Raw genomic sequence first — 25,443 nt, 5'->3', positions numbered from 1 at the left:
CTTCAGGGTACGGACTGAGCTCTGGCCCACCCTAATCCATACAGTTTAGCAGAAGGAGAAGAGCATACAAGGGTTTCCCAGGCTTGTTCATAAGACGTTTTGATCAAGGCATGCCATTTTATTCAGAACATACCATTCTTCTACTCAGTTTTGCTTAGTTTTCTCTGGAGGTTGTACATACATTTCCAAAAATGGCTGGCAGGAAGACAATATAACAGTAATGTGTGATAGAAAGGAAGTTAACCACTGACTAAATATAAATATTATGCTATCACAGCACCTGAAATATATACTATTTTTGAGATGCAAAGCAGTGCTAGGAAATAACTAATTCCTTCATTTACTGTATTCCTTCTCTATTTTTAGTGATGAAGTAAAAGGGTGACTCCCAATTCTTCCTTGCCAGTTCAAAGCTATTTTCTTTCTTTGTGCTCAATTAAGGAGTATCATGGAATTTGTCTTTTTTTTGAGAAGGTTGTTTTAAAAAAGAAAACAAAAAGAGAAGACCAATATTATGGTCAGCTGGAGGAAGGTTCATGATATGGAAGAACTAACTGGTCTAGGCTCATTTTGTGTCATCAAGGTCCACTGTGCAGAGTTGGTGTTGCTGCTGGTATCAGTGTACCAGCCAGCCAGTGTAGGCATCATCTCCATTGTGTTCTGGACAGCAAGGTCTTTTTTACATAGAGACCCACATGATGCAGCACCTAGTAGCCCAATTCAAACAGTGTGTGCTAAAACAACACAGTAGCTGTATGACCATTTGGTGAATCTGCATACAGCAAGAGTTGTGACCCGTTCTGAGATGGACCTCACCAACACACAATCAGACATTGAGGTTTGTATGGGAACTCTGCTGGCTGTTCCAGCAAGGTCCTGTCCACATCTGTAAATCAGAGCGCTTTATTCTCTTATCCTAAATGTTTGTATCTGTACATAAGTATTTCTGACTATGTAGATCTCTGTGGGCATAAAGATGGTAACTTGAAGTGTGATAAACCATATCAGCAGTCCAGGAAGTTAGCAACAGCATAAATTAAAGACTTGCACCATGTAGCCCAGCTTATTTGACTCCATGTCACAAGGAAGGGAGAGTTGGGGCTTGTTTGCAAGCAGAACAGCAGTAGTTTTCTCCCCCAACCACACCAAAACCACAGGTGTACCCTTAAGCTGCCACATGGGAGGCATGCTACCATGTCTCAGGCTCATGTCCAAGGGTGTGAAATTTTCTGACTGCTGATGGGGGTATTGCTGATGCCTAGTGTGTCCATAGCCTACGAGTCTGTGATACCTCCCACCTGGCAGGAAAATATTGTGCAATTGTTTACATTCCATTCAGCTTAGTGTTCTTGGTTGAAGGGTCTCAGTTTGTCTTTTTGTTTGGTTTTTTTTTTTTCCCGCCAGTGTTGGTTTTACTTATTTCAGACCTCAGTTAGCTTTCTTTTAGCATTTAAATTAACTTTGGAAATCCCAAACTGAAAGCCTGTGCTCTCGCACCTGTCACAAGACAAAGAACCACAACATTTTGAGCTGTTTACGGCCCATGTAATCTCACCAAGGCCTCTAGAATCTGTCAAGTAACAAGTCAGAAGGAAAGGCTGTTTGAGCTGCAGTTTTTAAGTTCTTGGATCACAACTCACAGACTGAAAGCTGCAAAAGATGCTGTTTCTTCTTTTTATTGCAGATATTCTCAAGAGCACCTGGAAGACTTAAATAAATGACCTCAATTTTAACCTGTTTGGGACTAGATTAGTGTGATGGAAAACATGTCATGGGTGAGATTCCAGTCCAAACTCTACAGGGGAAATGTTTTTCCTCTATAAATAGGGCCATGGCCTTTTGGCTGTAACACTTCTCTCGCTACTAAATTAGAATTCACAAGTCTTCTACAGGATTCATAATGGGATCAAAGATTAGAATCTTCTTTGAAGTTTGTCTTCCTTTGCTCCACTGTGAATACGTACCCTCACTAATCCACCATGGTTTTCCTAAACTAATCAGCCACTCTTCCTCCCCAAAAGGGACAAGTACACAGGCACTTATTTGTGTTCATTATCCACACTCCATTTTGCTAATTGATTTTTCAGGTACTGTAAAGAGGCCAGCTCTATTTTCTAAAACATTTTGGTCTAAATGTGATTTACCAGTAATATTTACAGTACTTATAACTCTGGTCCTGTTTATTGCTAGTAAGGCACATAGTGGATTGAACTGTGTACATAAGAAATTAATAATATTTCACCTCTGACAACAGCTAGTAATAATATGATTCTAATGAGATAATCTCAGACTCACTTTTCTAAATCTAGTCCCTCTTGAATGAGATCAAAGAAACACCAAACCTTAGGTTATTTGCCTCCTTTTTAGGAAAACAAGCTAACAGCCTCATTAACCCTAAGAAGAAACTACACAAGGGAAAATATATTTACAAAAATCATTTTAAAATTTCCATAATTCAAAATCGTGACATGGATTTTTCTTTGTCTCACTGTGACTCAGAATTGGCTCATAACTACTATATTGAACTTGTTGTATCTTTAAACTAATGCTCATTTTTGGCAAAAAAAAATTAAACAAGAAAAAAGAAAAAGAGAAATGGAAGAGCTCTCACTTCTTCAAAGCTTTATTTCTTAATTTTTCTTTGGGCTAAATTAAGAGATTAATCCATTCCAATGAATGCCCAAAGGGTTCACTTCTAAACGAGTATTTCTCCCCTTGTCAGATAGAATAGGAAGATTAGAGTATGAAAAGGAGACAATTTATAGTGAGCTTTCTGTTCTTCAGAGGAGTTTTAATTTGGATGTGACAGATATGTTCCAGCTTCTGCTTGCCTTCGTGTTTTCCAAAGGACATTTTAAGTGCTACTGTTCTGAGTGCCATGCATCCCCAGAAAGACATGTGCTGTGCTTGTCCTTCTTATAGACTCCAGAGTGACCGAGGCTTTTCCCCAGATTGTCAAAGTCGCAGTTCCCTTCTAGCCCCTGTCTGCAGAGGGGACGAGCCTCCTGTTCCCCTCACATCCCTATACAAAGGGATTTGCTTCAGGCTCCGGGAAGACTAGATGCTTTAGAAAATGTGATTTAATGACTGAAAAAAAAAAATAGTTATTTTAGAAATGGTTTCGCTGATTTCTTTGCATCCCTCTCAGAAATGAACGATGCTCATTTTACTGCAACAAAAATAGGGGTCATGATCTCCTCTGGAAAAAGGCAGAACAAAAACAGCCACAGGACATCTTCAAAATAAAGTAGGGGTTGATGAAACAGCCCAGTACAGGAGTACCTAAGCAGGTTGCCACAGCAGATACATTCAAGAGACTGATCATTGAGTCAACATCTCTCACAGCATCAAGAGAGATATATTAACAGTTTGGGTGCCTGTGATGGGAACAGCCTAATTGTGGGGCAATGCACTACCTTCTTCAGTAAAACTGGTATTTGGCAGCCTGGTGTGTGAGTAGTTTGGACTGCTTTTTCCCTCTGCAGATTAAACACTAAAAGTCACAGTGACTAAATTAGGCGCTCATAATCAGTCAAATAACCCTATCTGGAAATGAGCCAGGAAAGAGGATTTGTCACTATCTATTTCTTCAGTGTGGCCCAATAACCCAATATCTGTGCAAACATTTGTACTTTCCCACCTCATTTTACAGACAGGAAAGTGTGGTGAATAATTTAAGTCACTTTCAAAAAGCCAGACAGAAATAAGTGCCAAAAACTGGAACTGGAGCTGCCAGGTCTGAGCCAGGACAACTATAGCACATAGACACAGAACCTTGCAGAAAGGCCTTCTTATACCTAAACCCACAGATTTTATGTGGCATTTTACAACAATAACAAACATGATGATTAAGCACTCTGTTGAAGCTGAGCTGGCACGAGAGCTTGGCAAAATTCTTTCAACTGTTCTTTGCTCATAAAAAGCGGGGTTTGCAGAGTTGAGATTTTCACGGATTTTTTCAGTTTTGACAAACTTCAGCTCAGTAAATTTGACACCCCCCCCAAATATTTCAGGTCACTATCTTCATAGAAAAGTAGTTCTGCATTTCCAAAGCAGCTTGATCTTCCTGCCTTTACTTATTCACAGCAGGGAGTGGTGCAGATCCTCCTGGGGCGATACCGCTTCCCTCTTCTGTGTGCTCTAATGGGCAGGAGAAGAGGTAACCGTGTAGACAGTAAAAGCATTATCTAAGCTATTAAAATATTGTCACATTTAAAATACTCTCACAAACACCGTATCTAAAACCCACTGAAATTAATGGACAATTTATACTTCATCGTTGCTGTTCAAATCTCTGCAAACAGAGAGAAACCATGGTGCCTACACCTCCAAGTCATTCTTTGAAGGATGTTGTTTGTTTGTTCGTTTGTTTTTCAGCTGTAACAACTAGAGTACAAAAAGTAAATGCCGAGAGCCTAGAAGGCAGCTAAAATGTCTTCGCAGTCCTTGTTCTTCCTGGCTGACATACTGCACTTTTCCAGATGTTTTGCCCTACCAAGCTGAAAATTCTAATTTCACACAGTTCTATTTTAGTCCTACTCAGAGTGAAGTGATGGCATAAAGTGATTCTTTCATCAAAATATTTATATCAGAATAAGATAAAAAGGAAAAAAAAAAATAATTTGTCATGTAGAAAAATGAACAGAAAATCAGTCATAGAAACACGATTGGAATGTATTTTCATACAGGAAAATCTTTGTATTTACTTATGCATTTAGAATAATCAGTATATCTGTCCACCACATCACGGTTTTGAATGTTCTACCATTTTTGGAGGCAATTAGCCATCTATTCAAAGCTTCTGTGTTCACTTTAATTTCCTCTTCTCTCCACCCATGTGAATCTGACACTTTGACATCTTTGCTTATTAGAATGGAAATTCAACATTTAGAAAGGCCAAGTAATGCCAGGTCAAAAAACAGCAGCAAATCTATACATTGAAGAAGGGATTGTGAAAGTTTACACAAAACAAGTAGTTTCATATTTCTATAATTTTAAACAAAACAATAGCTGTCATGAGATACTAATGCAAGTTTTGAAATATTCATCACCATTTTCTTGCTCAGTCTGAAAAGAAATTGCTTCAGCACTCAGAGCTGTGGGTAGATATTGAATAGCATTATGTCTCTTAGTCTAGCACCTCACCGGAGAAGAATTGCCTCTAACATCATGCTATTATTCTATTTTAAGAATCTTAAACAACGGGGATTTCATCTCTTGAGTTGGAAGGTTATTTAACAGACTAGTAGACCTTATGACTACAGTGTTTCCTGATATTATACCTACATTCTTTCACTCTTGGAACTCAGCTATCATCCCTCAACTAATTCTAAACAATCCATCTTTCTTCCATTCCTCCACACATCAAACTGTTTCATGGTTCTTAATGAACTCTTTCCAGTGTGGTACTTATAGCATGTTAGAGCCTATTCTGATGAAGTACATAAAACTAATTATGTGAACAGGATATTCAGCCCATCACTTGCAGATAAAAGCAAGTGGGAGAACTCTAAGACCCTTAAACTAGTCAAACAGACACTACAGCCTGGGCAGCATGTTACTGTACTGCAGAATCCCAAGATAATATTGGGAGACACATCTCACAACTGTGGGTATGATGTGAAATTAGTGTATTCAGATTCAAAACCTCTTAGGTAAATTTTATTGAGGCAGACACAGGAGAAGCTTCAATATAGTGTATTTAAAATTCCAAGAGAAAAGTTATCTATTTTGTTACAAATTATCTATTTAGTTTTTTTTTCTTTATGGTGACGCAATTGTTTCATTTCACTCCAAATCATACTGGTTTTAACCTTAACATGACACTGCAAGTCATTCACTTTTGCTCATATTTCGCAGAGAACACTCATGACCCTTGCAGGCAAATTGAAGTATCTAAATTTATCAATTCTAGCCAATTTGGAGTGTAAACAAACTCAATAAGGTTTTTGATATACAAAAAAAACCCTGCTTAAATAAATAAAAATGGTTTAGAAGATCATGGATTTTTAAACCTCAAAAGTAGTAGGCCAGACATGAGGGTAAACATGAACTTTTCAGGTAATCCTGAACACAAATGTTATGGGAAAACCTGTCTGTAGCACAGACCAAATCTTGGGGGGGACCTGATAGCAGGACCTGGAGCTGAGCCTCAGCCCAGGGTTTCCCAGCTGTCCCACATATTGTGGCACCAGGCCATGTGGCTTAGCTCCAGCAGAAGACCTTACCTGTGCCTTGCTGCAGCTCAGTACAGAGCTTAACATGTGAAAAGCCATGGGATGAGAGGTGTGAAAGTGGCAGGGAGAGCTGCACACTCTGCACTGAGCAGAGTGGAACATTAACAGTACAAAGGACGGACCCTCTCCATTGGTACCGGGAGTTCTCACTGCCTTCGCTTCTCTGAGTTGTTTTGATCAAACACAACTTCCCTTGTTTGCCATTTGGAACAAAGAGCTCACCCTGAACCACTTGAACCATTTTATTTTGAACAAGGCAGGACAGCCTATGGTGAGCTGTGGTGATCTCCCCTGATCCTAGGATCCAGCTTTGAATGGAGTAGTATTCGGTTTCTGTTATTGCATCCCTCAGCAAGGCAAGAAGCAAGGTATCTTCTTCAGCAAGGAGAAAAGCTGCCTAACATGCCACCATCATCTCAAATGAGCTTCATGGACCCTGGCTTCCCTGTGTGCAAAGCTCAAGTAAGCACCAAAGAGTGGACTTTAAGTGGTCAAAGTGGGCCAGTGACCCAGGCTTGCAAGTCAGTTCCCTGCCCCAGCAGCTGGTGAGATGCTGGGTGGTTTGGCTGCCAGAATCGTCCCTCCAGCCCCAGCCAGCAATTGGGCATGACCCCACAGGAGCAGAGCCCTGTTATGACTGATCCTGATTAGCAGCTGATGGCTCAGCTGTCAAAGTTGGCATGTTATCAGTGAAGAGCAGCCTGGCTTTTACTCACACCCCAGGGACAGTATTCCAGGAAAGACCAGACGACAAGCGGGCTAGTGCTGCACAGCCTGCCCTGTCCCTACCAAGGGAAAAGAGCACAGTCCCACCACTGCAAATCCATTTAATTGAGTCAATCAGAATACATGAGCTATTGCCAGAAAGTCAGTCAAGGAGTACAGCACAGGCTCCGTGCACATCCAGGCTTACTGCTTCCAGAGAGGTCAAGGGAAGGGGAGAAATCTAGTGAAGAACAAAGCTGCTGCATTGCAGCTCTATTAACAAACTTCCCCACAACACAAACATCATGTCTCCTTACTCTAAACAAGTGAGGTTTTATTCTCTAGACAGCAATTAATCAGTATTAGTATGCCAAAAACAGACACTCATTGGTATTTCTGAAACCAAATGCAACCATGACAGGTTTGGGAAGAGCTAGCACTATGAGACATCAGGCAGGGGAGAAAAAAGCAAGAACAGCATCACACTAGGACCTCTACCAGAATCACCATGTCCCCTAAAACACTCTGCCTCTAAAATAAATCTACATTCTACTCTCATCCAGCCATAGCCACCTGCTGCTTACCAACTTAGAGTACATTGTGATTTTTCTTTTTAACGGCAGATATAAGATCCCGAGGTGAGTCCCTCCAATTACAAAAGTGGCAGCTCCTCTATTTGGAACATATGCACACTTGTGACATGTTTTTAATAACTTCTGTCTCACTGACATGTAGAGATGCTACTTTAATAGGAGATTGTGTTATCTTATATCTTTGAAGATTCCTAAAGCTAGATCATTTTGCATTTTCTACCCTACTGAGCTAAGAAATTAACAGTAAAACTTTACTCTGCCCTCTGGGAAGCCTGATTTTGTCAAAGACATGGTCTCAGGTAGTAACTACAGAATCAGCTGTTTATTTAATGTAAAAAAACCCACTCTTCCAGCAGACAGTGAAGGGAAGAAATAATACGTCATGCTAAGATTCCTGACTTGCTAAGACTCCTGGGTTACTTTCCGTGCATGTTGAAATGCTCTGCTGATCTGTGTTAAATAAGTTGCGGTAGAATGGAAGACAACTAATTTGTTCTCCCCAGGTGTCAGGCAACTACTTTAACTCTTGCTGGCACATAGAATTTAAATAGAAAAAGAGGATACGGTTTCACACTGTTAATATTTCTATGAAAGGTAATAACTCAACAGTAAGGAAACTATCTTTTCCCTCCCTACTTGTCCTAATAGGATTGATGAATGGGAGTTGTGCTGTCTTTAATCCAAATAAAGCGGGTGATGTTAGGTGTCTTCTCATGTGATGACTTACCCAAGGGCTGACACCCTAAACACAGCATGTGCGCCCATCCCCCTGGCAACACACCTTTCTCCCTCTCTCACCCCAGTCCAGAAGGAAGTTGTATCTATTTGGAATTAAAGACAAATAAAGGACTTCTGGGCTGAACAGTTGTGCATGTGAGAGGAACCACGTCAGACAGATGACTATTGAGAGGTGCACATTCTCTTGCTCTACTATGGAGATGGAGGGAAACTAGACTACGGCTTAGATGAGCTCTCTAACTTGTTGGCAAAAGCAAAGATTACATATTACATCAGGTGACAGGTTGAGCTTGTCTCTGCAAAAATTTGTACAAGAAGAGCACCTCCCTCAGGTAATTTTCACATCCATGTGGAAACATTCTCGCAACATGCACAAGCTGGTCACAAAATCCTAATCTTGACATTAAAGGGAATTAGCATTTTCAACTAAGTGGGCTGGAACAGAATGTATTCACCAAATACTTTTACATCCTCCTGAAGACTGGAACATGGTTTCAGTTTTTATGGGCTTAATGTACAAATATAATATAAAAATACACCAGAATATACAAATGAAATCAGCTTCTTTTAAGATGAATAGTCAGATGTAACTTTCTGAGTCTAAGATCAGTAATGCTTCCTCCACTGTTTCTGAATGGAAATCAGTTGACTCAGATTCTGCAGTTTGGAGTACTTGCCTTTTAGAGAATTCCCAGTTGCATGAACCTGTATGCATCTACTGTGTTCAAGGGTAGTGCTGTACCTACTGATGTTATTTTTTTTTCAGATTCATGCCTGAAATTGTTAGACAACAACATTTCCTGCAGAGATGTAGCTTAGATCTAATCAGAAATCAGGTAATTCTGTCACTAACAAAGGCTTTACGTAACCAGAGACCAAAAGACTACAACATCATATGAAAGGAAAAGCTTTCCAAGGACATAAATGTAGGGTAAAAGCACAAAGCAAAAGAGGTTGCCTACCATCAAAGTAAAGTTTATTCAAAAATAAACAGAAACGAGCAATCAGTAAAACAGGATAGAAATGTATGTTTGAGGGCACTGGAAAAGTTAGAAGTTCCTGGACATGTTAGTCTTTGGCATCTCAGTTACGCCTTATAGAATGGGGACAAGAAAATCCCTAGGGTGTTTTAAACATTTTCATTTTATTTAATTCATTCCAAATTAATACAAACACTGAAAGATTTTGGAGCCTGCAGCATCTTGTCTCCTCTGGCACTTCAGATCACCTGGTGTGTCCCCCCACATTTCTCCCAGGCTGATATCACTGGCTTTGATATGGACACAGTTCAGGATCAATCCAGTCTTCAAAGAGAAACGGGCATGAAAATCCCTCAATCCCCCTTTCTGCTCTGAGCCCAGGGCACGTGCATACTTCCCAAGGACTGCACAATCCAGTGGGTATTATTTTGTACTTAATAAAATCAACCATCGTTACAGAAATCGGATTTGAAATGACATTTCAGCCATGAGATCCTTCCAAGTCTGGTAGATGAGACAATAGCTACGATATTAGTTCTGATCCCTTTCATATCACTGGCATTATTTGGTTAATTTTCTAAACTAAGTTTATTGCATTTGCCTATTAAGAGGCAGAAGAAAAGCAGATGAGAAAGACTGTATTGCTCATTTTCCATAATCTTTGTTCTAAACTGTTCTACATGGCTGCAATGTACTTACCAAACAGTTTACTGTGATTATTTACTGACTTCATCTTGTAAAAAGGCATATTCTAAGTAAAAAAAAAAAAAATATCAAAAATGCCTCAGGTTCACTCTCAATGTGATTTTCTCTGCAGCAGGGAAATCATCCCCTTTTATATGCAATGTACATTCAGCACCTACTCATCTATTATTAATAATATTTTTAATTATTACACTGGGAAATCAAGATACCAAACCTACAAACCTACAAACCTAGTGAGTGCTGCAGAGATTACATGAGTCCTAAATTAGACGCTGATTCCAGTCGGGACAGTCCTGGAATACATCTATTTAACATCCCCCCAGAAACAAGACCGCATTTGGACTTACGGTTGGTTGTCCTGCTTTGATCACTCTGAGCACTGTCGTTTGACTGGTTGCTGGAGACAGAGGATACGCTTGAGCTCCTGACAAAACCAAATGAGGCCAGCTTAGCTGCTGGCAACCGTGAATAACCTGGAGGACGAAGTCCAGACTGGCAGGGCTTGGGGAGATTTGACTTTGCAGCACTTGGACATGAGCCTTTCTTAAGATCAACTGAAAGAAGGAAAAAGAAAGAATTTTTTATAAAATAAACTGCACTGGAATTCACTGACCATTACCACCAGCCACATAGTCAGTATAAAGACTGAACAGAAGTTTTAACATCTGCTAAAACTACAGTGAGGTCTCATTCTTTGCTCCACTGAAAAGTTCTTTGGAGCAATCAGAGGCCACAATCATTTTTAAAATGTGAAACGCAGCAAGGACCCATGAGGCATAACTCAAACTTCCAGCAAAGTGATGTAGTTCAAGTCTACTAAGTTTTTTTTTTGTTATCTTCTTTTATGTTGTATCACTCTCTAATTTTACCTTTGTTATGTACCAATTAAAAGAAACTCATACACAGAGACAAACATGCTAAACATAGCCTCCAATTTTGGAAACTGTTGTAGAACACGAACAATTCTCTTCAAGGACACAGGACTTCTTTATATTCCATCAAAGAAAATGCTTATTTGAAGTCCTTCTTTCAAATTTTGCTAAAGGAAAATGTCCTTTTCTTGCACCAAGCCTTGGAACAAGGACACGACCTGTAAAGTTATACTTTCTAAACAAACCACCAGCCATTTCCACTGATGGACTTCTCACCGTAAACCATCAGCCTATGTGAATTGGCACCAACTAAGTCTCACAGAACTGCCCATAGTGGGCTTATAGCAGATGAAGTTAGACAACAACAGTAGCTCAAGTACCACCTCTGCCTGTTGTAACTACTAACTGGTCATCTGTCCTAACCTATATTCTGCTGCTTTTGCTGTGGTGAACTTTTCTAGGTAAATCCAGAACATAGGTCCATAAATGCCCCAAATTGTCTTCAAGGACAAAAGATTAGAGTTTGCTTTTAATTGGAAGGACTGGATACCAAGTGGATGTGGAACTCAACTATACATAAAATTAGGACAGAGCTTTTCTTTGTAGGTTTGACAATGTCAGATTCCTGTTCCTGCTAGAATCCTGAGCAGCAAAAGTATATACTAAAAAAAAGGCAAAAAATAAAACAAACAAACAAACAACAACAACAAAAAGTTCAAACAACAAAAACCACAAACCCAAAAAACTAGTAAAGTTTTCCAAAAGCTAATGCTAAAGTATTTAATAAAACATCAGTACTGGTGGGTTAAGAGATAAGGTAGCATTAAAACTATCAACACAGTCTGCCAGAAAAGGCCACAAAGTCACCCTTTTTCCATTATTTTTCAGTGAACTCCATTTGTGCTTCAGCCTGACACATACTTCAAAGGAAGAAGTGAACATTCATAATATAAAGGAAAAATAGAAATTAACTGCACAGTAAGAATACAGTCTTCATATTATTACAGTATTTAATTCTTTTGTAAACTATGTAGGTCACAGCCTTATTAATTTTAATGAAGCATTACACTTTGAGAAGACTTTACAGAAAACAAGACTAACTCCTTTGAGCAGAAAAATGCTATGGGGATTTTGAAAGATATTTGTGTACCTCATCACAATAATAATACTAAGCTTTGTTTAACAAAACCAAGGCTTTTCTTTTGAAATAGAAATGTGTGTTACACCAAGCTATAGAGTTTTGTTATCCTATAAAAGACATCAAAAATGCTCCTTGCTCAACAGTTTATATACTATAAACTCTTAAAAATGCATTTTTGTACCCACTTTTCACAAGCTGAGCTTTTATTACGACACAAAGAGATGGATATCTGACTGCAGCACCTTTACCAGCCCAGAGGAGGACATGCTGTGGAGAGTAATCCCAATGAAAATGACAAATACCTACAGTGTGTAATAAAAAGCTGTTAAAACCTCATTCACTCTTTTTGTTTTTTGGTACCAACAGGGACAATTTTGGACTCTGTTCCTGACTCTGGCTTCACTTGAACTATGTGAGGATGGGCTCAGAGGTAGCTGTGGGCTCCAGGTGCAGGTGAAGGGCACATTAGCACAGAGAAGACTTAAGTAGTGATGTTTACTACCAGTTTACTGCTAGGTTTGTGCAGCATTGCTTTGATAGCGGTCTGTTACAGCTGGTTTATAGTCATCTGCAAAACACCAGCAAGCCAGACATCTTCCCTCCCCACTGCCAGGGACATTCACATCATATCTATTCACATCCACAGCAAAGTACTGCAGAACCTGATCTCAGTATTTCCCTCAATGCTATCAACACAACTTACAATTAGCGTGAATCATGTGAACTGATTTTCATGTAGGAACAGGAAAAAAGTGTCCAGTAAAAGGGTTTAAGAGTCCCAAATGCTAAAAGTGGCATGCTAATCATCTTTCAGACACAATTTCTCTATATGAGAGGACAAATGATTGGCTTATACTGGTGTGAGGCTGCAGTTTTACCACAGAAGCATGATCCTGTGCTCTCTCTTCCTCAACCAGACTCAACATTCCCCCACCAATGCTGATACCTCTCACTACAAGAAAGACATTGAGCTGCTGGAGTGAGTTCGGAGAAGGGCAATGAAGCTGGTAAAAGGGTCTGGAGCACAAGTCTGATGAGGAGCGGTTGCGGGAACTGGTGCTGTTCAGCCTGGAGAAAAGGAGGCTGAGGGGAGACCTTGTCACTGTCTACAACTACCTGAAAGGAGGTTGTAGCATGGAGGGTGCTGGTCTCTTCTCCCAAATAACAAGAGATAGCACAAGAGGAAATGGCCTCAAATTGTGCCAGGGGAGGTTTAGATTGGGTAGTAGGAAAAATTTATTCATAGAAAGAGTTGTCAAGGACTGGAACAGGCTGCCTAGGGAAGTGGTTGAATCACCATCCATGGAAGTGTTTCAAAGATGGGTAGATGAGGTTCTTAGGGACAGGATTTAGTGGCAGTGCTAGGTTAGTGGTTGGACTCGATGATCTTGAGGGTCTCTTCCAACCGAAATGATTCTATGATTCTATGGCTTCAGCAATATCTTCGACGGGCCAGACCATCTCTTCTTACCCATCTGGCTGCACAGTCACATGCTTGTTAGTGGCTGGGTATGGTCAAACATTAGCTTCACCTAAAGGACTGATATTACACAAGGGCAACGGCATGTGACAAAAGGCACACAACTCAGTCACAGTGTGCAAAATATTCCCATCAGGGATAGAACCAGGCCCAGGTATCCTCCAGATTTGAAGGAGAGGTGAGTACCTATGGTAAGTGGTCTCAAGAGCAAGGAACCTGCCCAGGTCAGTGGCAGCAGGGAGAAAGTATGGGATTATCTCTTGCGGGTTTTACAGATTTCAAAAAAATGTACTAGCAAGCCAGCAGTATACGAGCTGAGAGTCGAGATTCCTTTTTCCTAAAAATCTTTGAAAATTGAGGTAGAGGGAGAAATCTTTCCATTTAACAGCAAAAAGCTATAAATATCCCAGATTTCCTGCAACAGAATAGGGGAAATTCTACTGGGGCAAAAGGGAAAGTGGTTAGAAATGGTTTTGTTTAGAAAACATAAGAAATGTGCTTGCCTTAGGAAAGTGAAGTTCCCCTGGGACTCCCATGTCCCCAGCTTAACTGCAGGGATGCCCACACTAAGTCTCCAGCTGTCTGTTTTCTGCACCACCATGCAACCAAGCATCTGTAGCCCACAGCACACCGAGCACCATGGATGTCACTGAAGAACAATTTCCTTAAAACCAGAACACTTTTGGTAACAAAATTGCCCAGCCATCTCTACCTTTGCTTTAAAACCCTTCTCCAAGAACCAGGTAGAAGATTCAGCGGATTTTCTCACACTTCCTTCTATGTTCCACTTTGTGACTTCAATTCAAACTCCCTCTGAATTAACCATATTTTGTATCTTGAACTTAACATCAACCTTAAATTATTTTTCACTTCTTTTCTTTGTAATCAAGCTCTTCTCCACCACAAGGACCTGGGGGCAGGATATTATCCTCATTAGGGATGCATTCAAATCTTTAAAGTTAAGTTATTTTGCGTGTTCTTTCTCATTAAAATACATGAGGCAACAACCTGTTGTATGTATTTTCTGTTTTAAATATCATCAAGTTTTATGATGTATGTTCTTTCTTTATTTCTGTTTCTTAGAAGTATAGAAGCACTCCTGCAAACAAAGTCTGGGAGTTCAAAACAAAAGTTATTTTAATGAGCAGATTTCATTTTCATAAAAATCTGCCAAAATAAGCTTAAAAAATTGGCAAAAAAATCTTTCCAGCTGTCTCACTGCCTGAAGCTAATTATAGAATTAAGTATTGTTGTCTGCATGGCACACAAGTGATTTTCTATGACGCTTCAAGCTGTTCCCATCTAGAAACATGAAAACATTTTGAGGTAGTGACTGATTGACACAAACCAGATGTGCCTGGGGAGCCTTAAGAAAAGTCTGAGCTAGACTTCTTATACATCTTCGCTGCATGTGAATCACATCTCCATGCACATGTATGAACAAAGAGCAACTTTCATGTGACTTTTCTGTGAAATCTCAAATAAGTTTTAGTCGAAATGAATGAAAAATTAAAGAAAGGAGTTACACAGATACGTTCTTACAAGAAAAGGATAGCAGTTCAAGACTTCAGCTCCACTTTGAATTCAGGGATCCTTGGTGAGCCTTTGTTTTCTTGTTGTGGGGTTTTTGATCATTCAGGGTTTGGTTTTTTTTTACAAGAATTTCCATCAAAACTTAAATCATTAGGTGTCATTTTCTCTCAGAAAGCTGACTTTCTTTCACAGAATGCTCTGAACACCATTATTCTAATTTCATATTGTGGAATCCGGGGCAAAGAAGTTACCTGCAAGGTCACCGAATTAGTCAGAGATAATACTAACAGGGTTAACCCACCTCAGAGTTAACCTAATAACTGATATTTTTGCAGATTGAAAACAAATCGTGCTAGAAAGACATCTGTTTTGTTTCCACTACCTGTACGGTTTTCCCGTTATAATGACTTGTCTCTGAACAAGAACTGGAGAAAGAGGCTTTAATGGTTTACACCTAAACAGCAGTGAGCAGGTTGTGCCCTGCTCCCCTGATGCTCTCTCATGCAAATACTGTCAAGCCTGGGACAGTTCAGTTCCAAAGGCAAGACAGTTGTCACTTCTGAACATCAGTCAATTTCTGATTGGTCAGTCCACTGTCACACAGTAGGAAATGCTCATCTCTTCCTGATTCAGATTTAAAAGCCCCAAAAATCTGCTCTGTGCCTTTCCAGCTCCCAGGCAACCCAAGGCTGGTTAGCACATTCTTATTACCCCAAGAATTTGTCAGCTAGTGCTTCATACAAACTGCAAACGTCCATGTTCACTTTACAGCTGATGTGCAAAGCAGCAGCATCCCACAGAAAGATCCAGCACAGAAGTTGTCAGTGCCTGAGCCACAATCACTGTGGTTTCCACTAAAAGCCCCGAGCAGCAAGAACACTCCTCTGTGCATCAGAGTCACTACTCACCCACCCAGCTGCTACTCATCAGCTCAAAAGTGCTGAGGGTGCCCAGCCAGCAACAACACTTGGGTCTCCGCAGGAAGGAGGTAGGGTATGAAGCATTTGCCTGCTGCTGCGCCTAAATTATTACTGATACTGTTCTTCTGACTGATGATTTAGTACAACAGTCATACAGACAACCCTTCTCATACGACGCATTTTAGTTCTTTGAAGATGCAATAATTGTTAGGAGCAGAGAGGTGGCATATGGCTAAGTCTCAAGTGTGGTGACAACATCAACTCTGATGAAGAATTGTGTGTCTCCCTTTGAAGCACTTAATTTTTTCTTTACAAAATACAGCCAGATTCTTCTCCCAAAGAAAGCAGAGAGTGACAACTGAAAACACTGCAGATTAGTGGAGGATAGAGAATATTTTCCTCTCTGAACTCTCCTCTTGTCACCTCTTTCTTTAAACAACTGAGAAGTTTGCTGGCTTAAATCCAAGTACCTCAGACTGAAAACCTATAAAATGAACACAACCGTTGGAGTAGCAGTAATGCAACATTTCAGGAAGTAACCTCAAAACCTATTTTTTACCATCAAATCTCATTTACTTGTTTAAGCATTATGTATTCCTGAGAATAAATGTGAAAGCAAAGCTTTCCTACCAGGAGAAAGCTGTAGATATATTGTACCGTTCATGATGAAATGCATTATACATATGCAAGGACACAAATAAATGCATATGTCTGTGTGTGTCTAAATAATCAGAAACATTGCCGTCCTGATTTATATATATATCTGTGTGTGTATATATATGTATATATATATATGGATAGATAGATATAGATATAATCTTTAACAAGAGTTGACTTACTTAGAAATGAGAAGAACTGCTAGACCCTCAGGACTGGTAAATTTAACACTCAGGTGATAAGGAAACAAGATCTAATTAACCCACTCTTTGAGAAAACAATATCCTAAATATTACCCAAAAATGTGGAATTAAGTAAAGTTAATGAGTAGAAATAAGTGAAGTGTTAATAAGATCTCTATTATACTTTTCAAAATCAGACATTAATCTCAGAAAAATAATCATCAAGTTAATGAAAATCCTAACACACTTGCTCCAACAAGTCTTTAAAATCAAGGAAAACCTATTCATAGTTTATATAGACACAGTATCTTTCAATGCTTGTTTTGAATTACAAGTTTCCCATAGAAAGAGCAGAGTCAATTTACATAAAATAAACTACTGTTAAGCTTTCAGAAACACTACTGCACTTTTAAATACATTGCAATACAATGACTTCCTATCTTAGCTAGAGTGCAGAGAGCTTTTTCTTAGAGTCAGGCTGCTTGTCTGACCCATCTGATCTAAAACATCACCTACAGGAGGAGCACAGCTTAATAAGGAACTTGCAGCCAATGCCAACACACGTGTCATGTCCTGCAGACAAAGAAGGTTCACTGCTCCAGTCACATTTTAGGCTTCACATCTGGAGATCACAATTGTGGGATCATTCATTGTTATTTTATTTTCTACTTGGCATGTCTTAAAACTAATGAAACCCTTAATGTACTTATAATACTTGCAGTCCATCACAGCGGTTCAGGGATTTAATTATCAATTACTTTAGAGTCATTTTTATGAGTATTAGTATTATACACGGGCCAAACCACTCAGCTTATCAGTGCTGCTTAAGCAGACTGCTACATTATGAATGGCATGGCAAAGGGGAATAAAATCCTCATTATGAGGTACTGCTTCTGTCCTCGATATCGTGCCATAGCGATTTCAGTTTAAAAGCCTCTGTAGTACCTCGCACTTCGTTATGGGATGGTAACTGGTTACATCCTTCTGCTTCCGTTACCCCAGGGCAGGACTGAAATCACTAGAATTAGAAACTGGATTAAAAGCTCAGGATGGATCTGCAAGACATGCTGATTAGCAATATTGAAGGCAGGACTGGTATCAGTGAGAGAAAAACACCTCCTAGTCCCCAGCTGCTTTTACCGCAATCAGCCAAACCCTCACACCCCACAACACGTGAGCAAGAGGCTCACCAGCACCCCTTCCAGTATGCTGACCATACACGCTCATGCATTTCATTTGCTTGTATTTGTAAATATCACTCTATCGAAGCTATGTTTAATCCTGTTTCTCAAATATTTCATCAAAACCAGTCATCCAGATTAAAGTTTAATACCACAACTAACTGCCGAATTAAGGGAAAGTGGTTGACAAGAAGCTGAAAATGGTGGCAGGCACCTTAAAACAATTGGCTAGATGGTGCCTGACCCTGCTCTGAGCTCCACACCAGCTCTGGCATGCCAGGGGTTGCCGTCCCATCCAGCCCCTTCGTGGCAACCAGGGACCCCTCTCTGCTCTGTGTTTGTGCACTGGCATGGACACAGCTGCAGGAAACAGTTCTTTGCTGCCCTTCCACTCCTATGCCAGTCTAGTCCTGTCTGCTGTCATTTGACTCTCTTCCATGAGCAATTAATTCTTCTTAAAATAAATCATTAAGGAATAAAAGATTAGTATGCTGACTTAGGAAGTCATATGTTACTGACAGAAAGATTAAGTCATTTGAGGTATACAAGGAAAAAGGCTTTGGACAATGCAAAGGTGATTATAAGCCAATCTTGAATGGATAATTGGGAAATAAAATGCCAAAAATAGAAGAATGTAAAGTAACTAATAGAAGATATCAGGAATACATGGAAGATCAATAAGGGGAGGCATTGAATCAACAGAGAGCAATAGGAAGTACTTTGCAACAGAATACGATGTCACAGAAAAATTAAACATGTTCTTGATCTCGCAAGGAAAATGGAAGGTGAGATGCCAGAATTGAAAACAATATATCCTGGGGTGGACAGTGAAAAACTAGAGAAATTAGCAACCTTCCCAGAACAAGTCTTGGGTAGTTTAAAATCAATAAAAACAGTCAGAGCCCAAAGACCAAATCAGGCAATCTTCGGGATCCCGCAAGAGATGGCAGACAGATTATTGTACTACCATGAGTTATCTTTAACAGCATCTTTGAAACAGCAAGGTATCAATAGACTCAAGAGAAGCAAACAAAATAACAGTTGTAGGAAGGAAAATATGGAGAGCTATGAATTAAGTTTGACCTCCAAAGCAGGAAAGGTCCAAGAAATAATCAGTGATAAGATCAAAAAACCCCAACTTCTGAGAAATTGGAAAACTTTAGGACATAGAAACTTCAGTGGAATAGAAATTGCACTAACAGCTAGTGCAATTTCCCTATGTATTGTTCTCTTTCACTGGCATTTTTAAAATCAGTATTACAGGCAATTAATAAGACTGAAGGCTGATACTGTTTAGAATTGGAATGTCACAAGATATAGGAAGACAGTAAGTTAATACACGAAACACAAGTTCTCATATGGATAAAAATGACTAAGGAAAAGTAATGTATGCAGTCATCAATGATGCAGGATAATTAAGTTGGATGAATAAAAATCAAGGCAACATTTATTTCTGAGGATCAGAAAAGACAGTGGATTGTTATTAAATCCTGTCCATATATTCCTCTCATATCTATCTCCCAGGCTGGCTCCTGTTACTCAACGGCTTACCCTACTCATATCCTGAACTTGCAGGCTCTTGCAGTTTCACTAAATGGAAAATATGATCCAATTGCTCTCTGCACCTGTATTCCCATGTTCAATGCTGACTGAACTCAACTCACAGGGCTCAAATGGTATTTACTGCTCAGTGTGCAATCTTGCAGTTTCTCGGAAGTCACACACAGCTCATCTTGGTCCGCTTCTGCCAATGACATCAATGTAGATAAACTCCAGATGCAGGGTCAGATAGTAAATGATGGTGGCAAGAGGCACTGTGTTACAAAGAACCTTGATTTTCTGATAAGCCCCAAATCCTGGTAACCTATTTTACTGACTGGTACTGTTCTCTCAGGGTAAGTCAAGACACTCTGGCCCATTTTCATTCTGCTCATAAATATTTTTAGCAGCTTAGTATGGAGAAATAGCCACTTGGGAGAGAGAGCAATAGTTTTGAGATACCTGCAAAGAGGAGAAAACCCCACGTCCACTCCAGACAGAAGAGAAAGTAAATTTTGAAAAAGAGGATTAGACTAAAAAGTAGGGGAAACTTAACTTGAAAGCAGGTAGTGCATGGAAACAGCCTGCTTTCAGAGGCTGCAGGATCTCATACTGAAGGTTTTTATAAGTAGTTTTTCATGAGCAGTTTACATAAACATCTATCAGAAGGAATCTTGTTCTGGGGCAAGAGGAGGGACCATGTCATTACTTAACTTTATCCCTTACGACTATTCTTAAAAATGTCTGCAGACTTACAGATTGTTAAACAGCTGCTGTGTTTCACTCTGGCAATGACTGATTTCCAGTTGTCTCTGAACTTGCTGCTGTTTAAATGTACATTGTGAAAACCTCCAAGCTTTTCCAGGCTACCAAGGAGTGTCCCATAGAAGTAACTATTATCTCTGTCTTGTGGACACTTCTCCTTTCAACTCTTGTCTTGCTTTTCCCTCCGCTGTAATTCTGCCCAGGGTCATGCTCATCTGGGCAGTAGCTGGGAAGAAAAAGGCATTAGAAATGTTGTCTCCAAAGAGGTGTGTACCAGGGCTTCAGAGAATCAAGATCTCTGCTGGCACATCTGAACACTGCTTAGGCTTTCAGAGCACAACACGGCGAGGAACATCATATTCATATTGAACAATGGGGTCTTCATGGTGGAAGAAAATGTCCCATTATCTTCTGCAGGACAAAAGCAAAGATTTTGCAGGCATTTACAAGGAGGTGGAAGATAAAAAAGAGTGCAATGAGAATTATTACTGAAATTAATTCTCCTTCTTTGGCAATGACTTGTCAACAACCTTAATGCAAGTCTCAGACTCCCTAGTCAGCCTTGCCCCAGGGTAAACAGACACACCTCAAAGAGTGCTGCTGGAGCTTTGTAGTATCAGGTCAGGATGCTGCTCATTTTGTGATAATTCTGTCTGAAAAAAAAAATCTTATTGGTGATTACAGTTAAAGGGAAGGAAAGAAAGTTCATACTTTACCTGAAGCATCAGGATGATAGAGGCTGGGAGCACTCGTTATTTCTCCTTGCTGATGGAGACAGCTACCTGAGGATCTTTGACTCGCAATGAGAATCCTGCTCTTCGCAGATGGTAACCTGGACACTGCACCCAGTCCTAACTGTGGCTTCAGTATCATGGCAGATCGATAAAAACTTGGCGGGACCTCATAGTGAGTATATGGTGGAGGGCAAAATTCATCTTTTGTAGGCCTTTCCCCCACCTACAGAGAAATCATTAACACAGATATTATGCAATAAATTAATAAATCCAGAAAACATAGAGCTCTAAATTGCTTATAAAGGCTGATGTTGCCTCCTTGTAAATATGGGCTTCTGAGCACTACAAACTGACAATCACTTTCAAAAAGTGATGTTCTTACCATATAAAAAGCTCCCCACAAACATATATGGTACAGTCTCAATACACAATTAAACACAAATAAAGAATTGTTTCATTTCCCAAAAGCAAATAGACGAACGGAAGATCTTCAATTAGTGAAAACAAAGTTACTGTTAAGTGTCCTAAAAGGTGACGTTAGCAACAGACACAGATACACAGAATCACAGAATGTCAGAGATTGGAAGGGACCTCAAAAGGTCACCCAGTCCAATCCCCCTGCTGGAGCAGGAACACCCAGATGAGGTTACATAGGAATGTGTCCAGGTGGGTTTTGAATGTCTCCAGAGTAGGAGACTCCACAACCCCCCTGGGCAGCCTGTTCCAGGCTCTGTTACCCTTACTGAGAAGAAGTTTCTTCTCATATTTAAGTGGAACCTCTTGTGTTCCGGTTTGAACCCATTACCCCTTGTCCTATCATTGGTTGTCACCGAGAAGAGCCTGGCTCCATCCTTGTGACACTCACCTTTTATATATGTGTAAACATTAATAAGGTCACCCCTCAGTCTCCTCTTCTCCAAACTAAAGAGCCCCAGCTCCCTCAGCCTTTCCTCATAAGGGAGATGTTCCACTCCCTTAATCACCTTTGTTGCCCTGCGCTGGACCCTCTCCAGCAGTTCCCTGTCCTTCTTGAACTGAGGGGCCCAGAACTGGACACAATATTCCAGGTGTGGTCTCACCAGGGCAGAGTAGAGGGGAAGGAGAACCTCTCTCCACCTACTAACCACTCCCCTTCTAATACACCCCAGGATGCCATTGGCCTTCCTGGCCACAAGGGCACAGTGCTGGCTCATGGTCATCCTGCTGTCCCCAGGTCCCTTTCCCCTATGCTGCTCTCTAATAGGTCATTCCCCAACTTATACTGGAATTTGGGATTGTTCCTATTCAGACATAATACTCTACAATTTCCTTTATTACATTTCATTAAACTTTTCCCCACCCAACTCTCCAGCCTGTCCAGGTCTCACTGGATGGCAGCACAGCCTTCTGGTGTGTCAGCCACTCCTCCCAGCTTAGTGTCATCAGCAAACTGATGTACACTCTATTCCCTCATCCAAATCATTGATGAATATACTGAATGATACTGGCCCAAGTATTGACTCTTGAGGCACTCCACTAGATCCAAGCCTCCAACTAGACTCTGCCCCACTGACCACGACTCTCTGGTTTCTTTCCTTCAGCCAGTTCGCAGTCCACCTCACCACCCGATCATTCAGACCGCACTCCCTCAACTCCCTCCCTACACCAAGAGAGTGTATAAGTTGAATTTTTATTATAAGTTATTTGAAATATCCTTACTGCAATACAATTTTGGAGGAAGCTGGTTTTAACTTAGATAGTTAAAAATAAAGCTGAAGGTATTTTAAGTTCATTTTGACACAGAAATTATATTGTCAAATCGTTTGTGTGAGAAAAAACTCCCTATATGCTCTTACTGTAAAATGTTCATTGTGATGTGCGCCTTTGAAGCTTCTGAAAGGAGACCTGGTTGTGGAGATGAGCACATTTCTGCACATGACATTTTCAGGGGCCTGTTGAATATTCCAAATCAGAGCTAAAAAACCCAGCTGTCCGTTTGAATTGGTGAAAACAAACATGAAAAAAAAAACAAAAAAACAAAAAAAACCCAACCAAACAAAAAGCCAACAAACCCAACCAAACAAACTAAAAAAATATGAGATGTGAAACATTTGCTGTTTATCACAAATAGATGCTGCTTTGCTAAAATCCTTGACAAATCTCTCAGTATTTCAACGGGTGTATACTGTGAGGACAACACAGTAAGTCCCCAGCTGGAAATATTTCCAGCAAACTGGCTGTTATGGGGGAACTTGCAATCAGGGAATGACTTGGTTCACCAATTCAGCCCTCGCATCTTTCAGCACTCAAGCTGGGCTCTGACTCCCACCTCGCTGTGCTGCTCTAGGACTCAGGACAAAGGCACAGAGCAGTGTCAGTAGCTTCCACCTCTCTCATTTGCAAAGAATCCTTTGCTCTTTGGGGTAGAGTCCAACTTCTTTACCATTTTTGTATAAAATGTAAAAACATCATAATCTAGAAAGGACCCATCAATATTTTTTCAGTGCATCCCATTTAGGTCAGAGGAAAAAAAAGGCTCAGGAAATAGGAATTCTGAACCAAATTTGTTTAAAAATTAATCAAAAAACTGCCATAGGGTCCCTAGGAAGAAATGTAACTGTCGATTAATTAACTCTGCTGTAAGTTATGATGCATATAATATGCCAAATCAATTTCTATTTAGCAGTTATAAGCATTTAGAATATGCACTTCAACATTGACTATAGAAGCTTTGATCCTAGTTGCTTCAAGAGCTTCAATTCTAATTTAGCAAATCTTTAATATGCTAAAAGAGACAAGATTGGCCTTAAATGATTAAATATAGAATCTTTGAGGCCTTTGCACGGAACTAGGAGAGCAGAAGTAACAAACACTGAACATTATATTTTTGCGCTATATTTTTTCCTTTGTTTGTAGTCCTACTTCCTACCATTAGATCATCCAGTTCTCTTTTTTTATTATACTCCTATGACCTATTTCTACAAGTTCGGTTGCAGGTTTTTACTGTATAGATGATTCTTGAGATTTGCAGAAGATGTTTAGCTTCTTATTTTAAACTTCTGGATATGAGATTGTTTTCCTGGAAAAGATTCAGTTATATTTTCTCTCCCTGCTGAATTTATTTCGATCAGATTTCACTATATACACACATTCACAAGCATAAAAACCCCATCTTCTTCTCAAGCTGAGAGAAGTGAGAAGGCTTTAGAATAGAATCTTTTTTGTTGGAAAACGCCCTTAAAGTCATCAAGTCTAACCATAATTTACCCCAATATCTCTCAAGAAATACGTTACTTTTTTGAAGAGCGTGATCAGCATCCTGTACTAGATTTTTCTATGAATGACTTTTAAAGAGAAGATCTGTTGCTGCCTGCCAACTGAAAGGAAGCTCAGCTCAGAGTTTTATTGTGTGTGGCTGTCTGCTCGCTCCCCACTCACCCCATTCAGTGAACTTGTTATAAAGAGCTGAAAAGTCTGAAGCAAATACTTGGAGCATACATGAATTTCCATAGATTGGTTAATCCCAAGCAGAGCTGGCAGCACAGTAGCAGGTAAGGATGCCCAACACTTTCCTGTGTGTTACTTAGTTTATAGCATCATCAAACATTAACACCTCCAGCAAGAATTTTCTCGTCAAGTGCCTAGTTCAGGCAACTATTTGGGAAAAGAGTCGTCAAATCAGTTCAGGCAGTTCAGATAATGGGACACAAAATAAAGGGACAGAGCTGGAAACTGAAGGTAGAGGGGAAAGGGCAGTGAGAACTGTCCTTTCTGCGTTTTGGATGACATGGTGTTTTCTGGAAAACTATAATCCATGATCACTTCAGTAGGTTGTCTGTTAACATGCCATAAGGGCCAATCTAAAGTCACACATGATATCCTAATTTGGGTGTTTGCTGACTTCTGATTGTCAACACTGTCACCCAATTTATTTCAATGCTATTCCTTTGATGAATGCTGTATGCAGAATGAGCCAGGCATTAAAATAGCCTCAGTAACACCACAAGACGTACAGAAAAAAAAAAAAACAAAAACCTATTTTTTTTTTAAAGACTGGTTCAAATTAAATACACTAGTGTTATCTTCAGTATTTATATAAAAAAAGCTTCGTTGTTGAGCTACCACATGTCTCAAAGCAGATGCAAGGGAGCATCACAGAACTGAATGTAGCTCCCTCTTCCCTGTCCTTTCTTCACCTTCCAAGCAAGGTCAACCTTCCTCCACTCTGCTTACCTCCCAGCAGGGATTTCAGGGAACCAGGGCTCCTGTCCAGCTTATCAAGGTGGAAACACAACGTAGTATCAGGAGCCAGAAGTGTCCAGAGGAACTTACATCACCTTTTGACTCTAGGGAAGGCTTTCCAGGGAAAGGAGATTTCATATTTGAGGTGCAGGTCAATATAATACATGGAATTCAAATATTTCCCTGTGTGATATGTATAATCTAATGAAAGCTCTGATAGCTCCTGGGTTTCAGTACAGCTAAACAGAAAGGAATTAGTTT

The 25,443-nt window shown here is 40.0% G+C and overlaps 1 protein-coding gene across 3 annotated transcripts in view; it reads right to left on the bottom strand.

Moving 5' to 3' along the window:
• Positions 1 to 25,443, bottom strand: part of MTUS2 (microtubule associated scaffold protein 2) — a 301,428-nt gene that overhangs the window by 160,589 nt on the left and 115,396 nt on the right. For all 3 annotated transcript variants that reach the window (XM_065830243.2, XM_065830252.2, XM_065830262.2), the window contains 2 exons: positions 20,944 to 21,184; positions 10,305 to 10,511 (listed from right to left, as the gene is read on the bottom strand). In XM_065830243.2, the coding sequence (XP_065686315.2) occupies positions 10,305 to 10,511; positions 20,944 to 21,184 (448 nt within the window). The remainder of the gene's footprint in view (positions 1 to 10,304; positions 10,512 to 20,943; positions 21,185 to 25,443) is intronic.

Source organism: Patagioenas fasciata, chromosome 1, assembly GCF_037038585.1.
Source record: "Patagioenas fasciata isolate bPatFas1 chromosome 1, bPatFas1.hap1, whole genome shotgun sequence".
Classification (NCBI taxonomy): domain Eukaryota; kingdom Metazoa; phylum Chordata; class Aves; order Columbiformes; family Columbidae; genus Patagioenas; species Patagioenas fasciata.
Note: the sequence above shows the minus strand (reverse complement) of the source record. Positions and strands in the feature narration are given on the sequence as shown.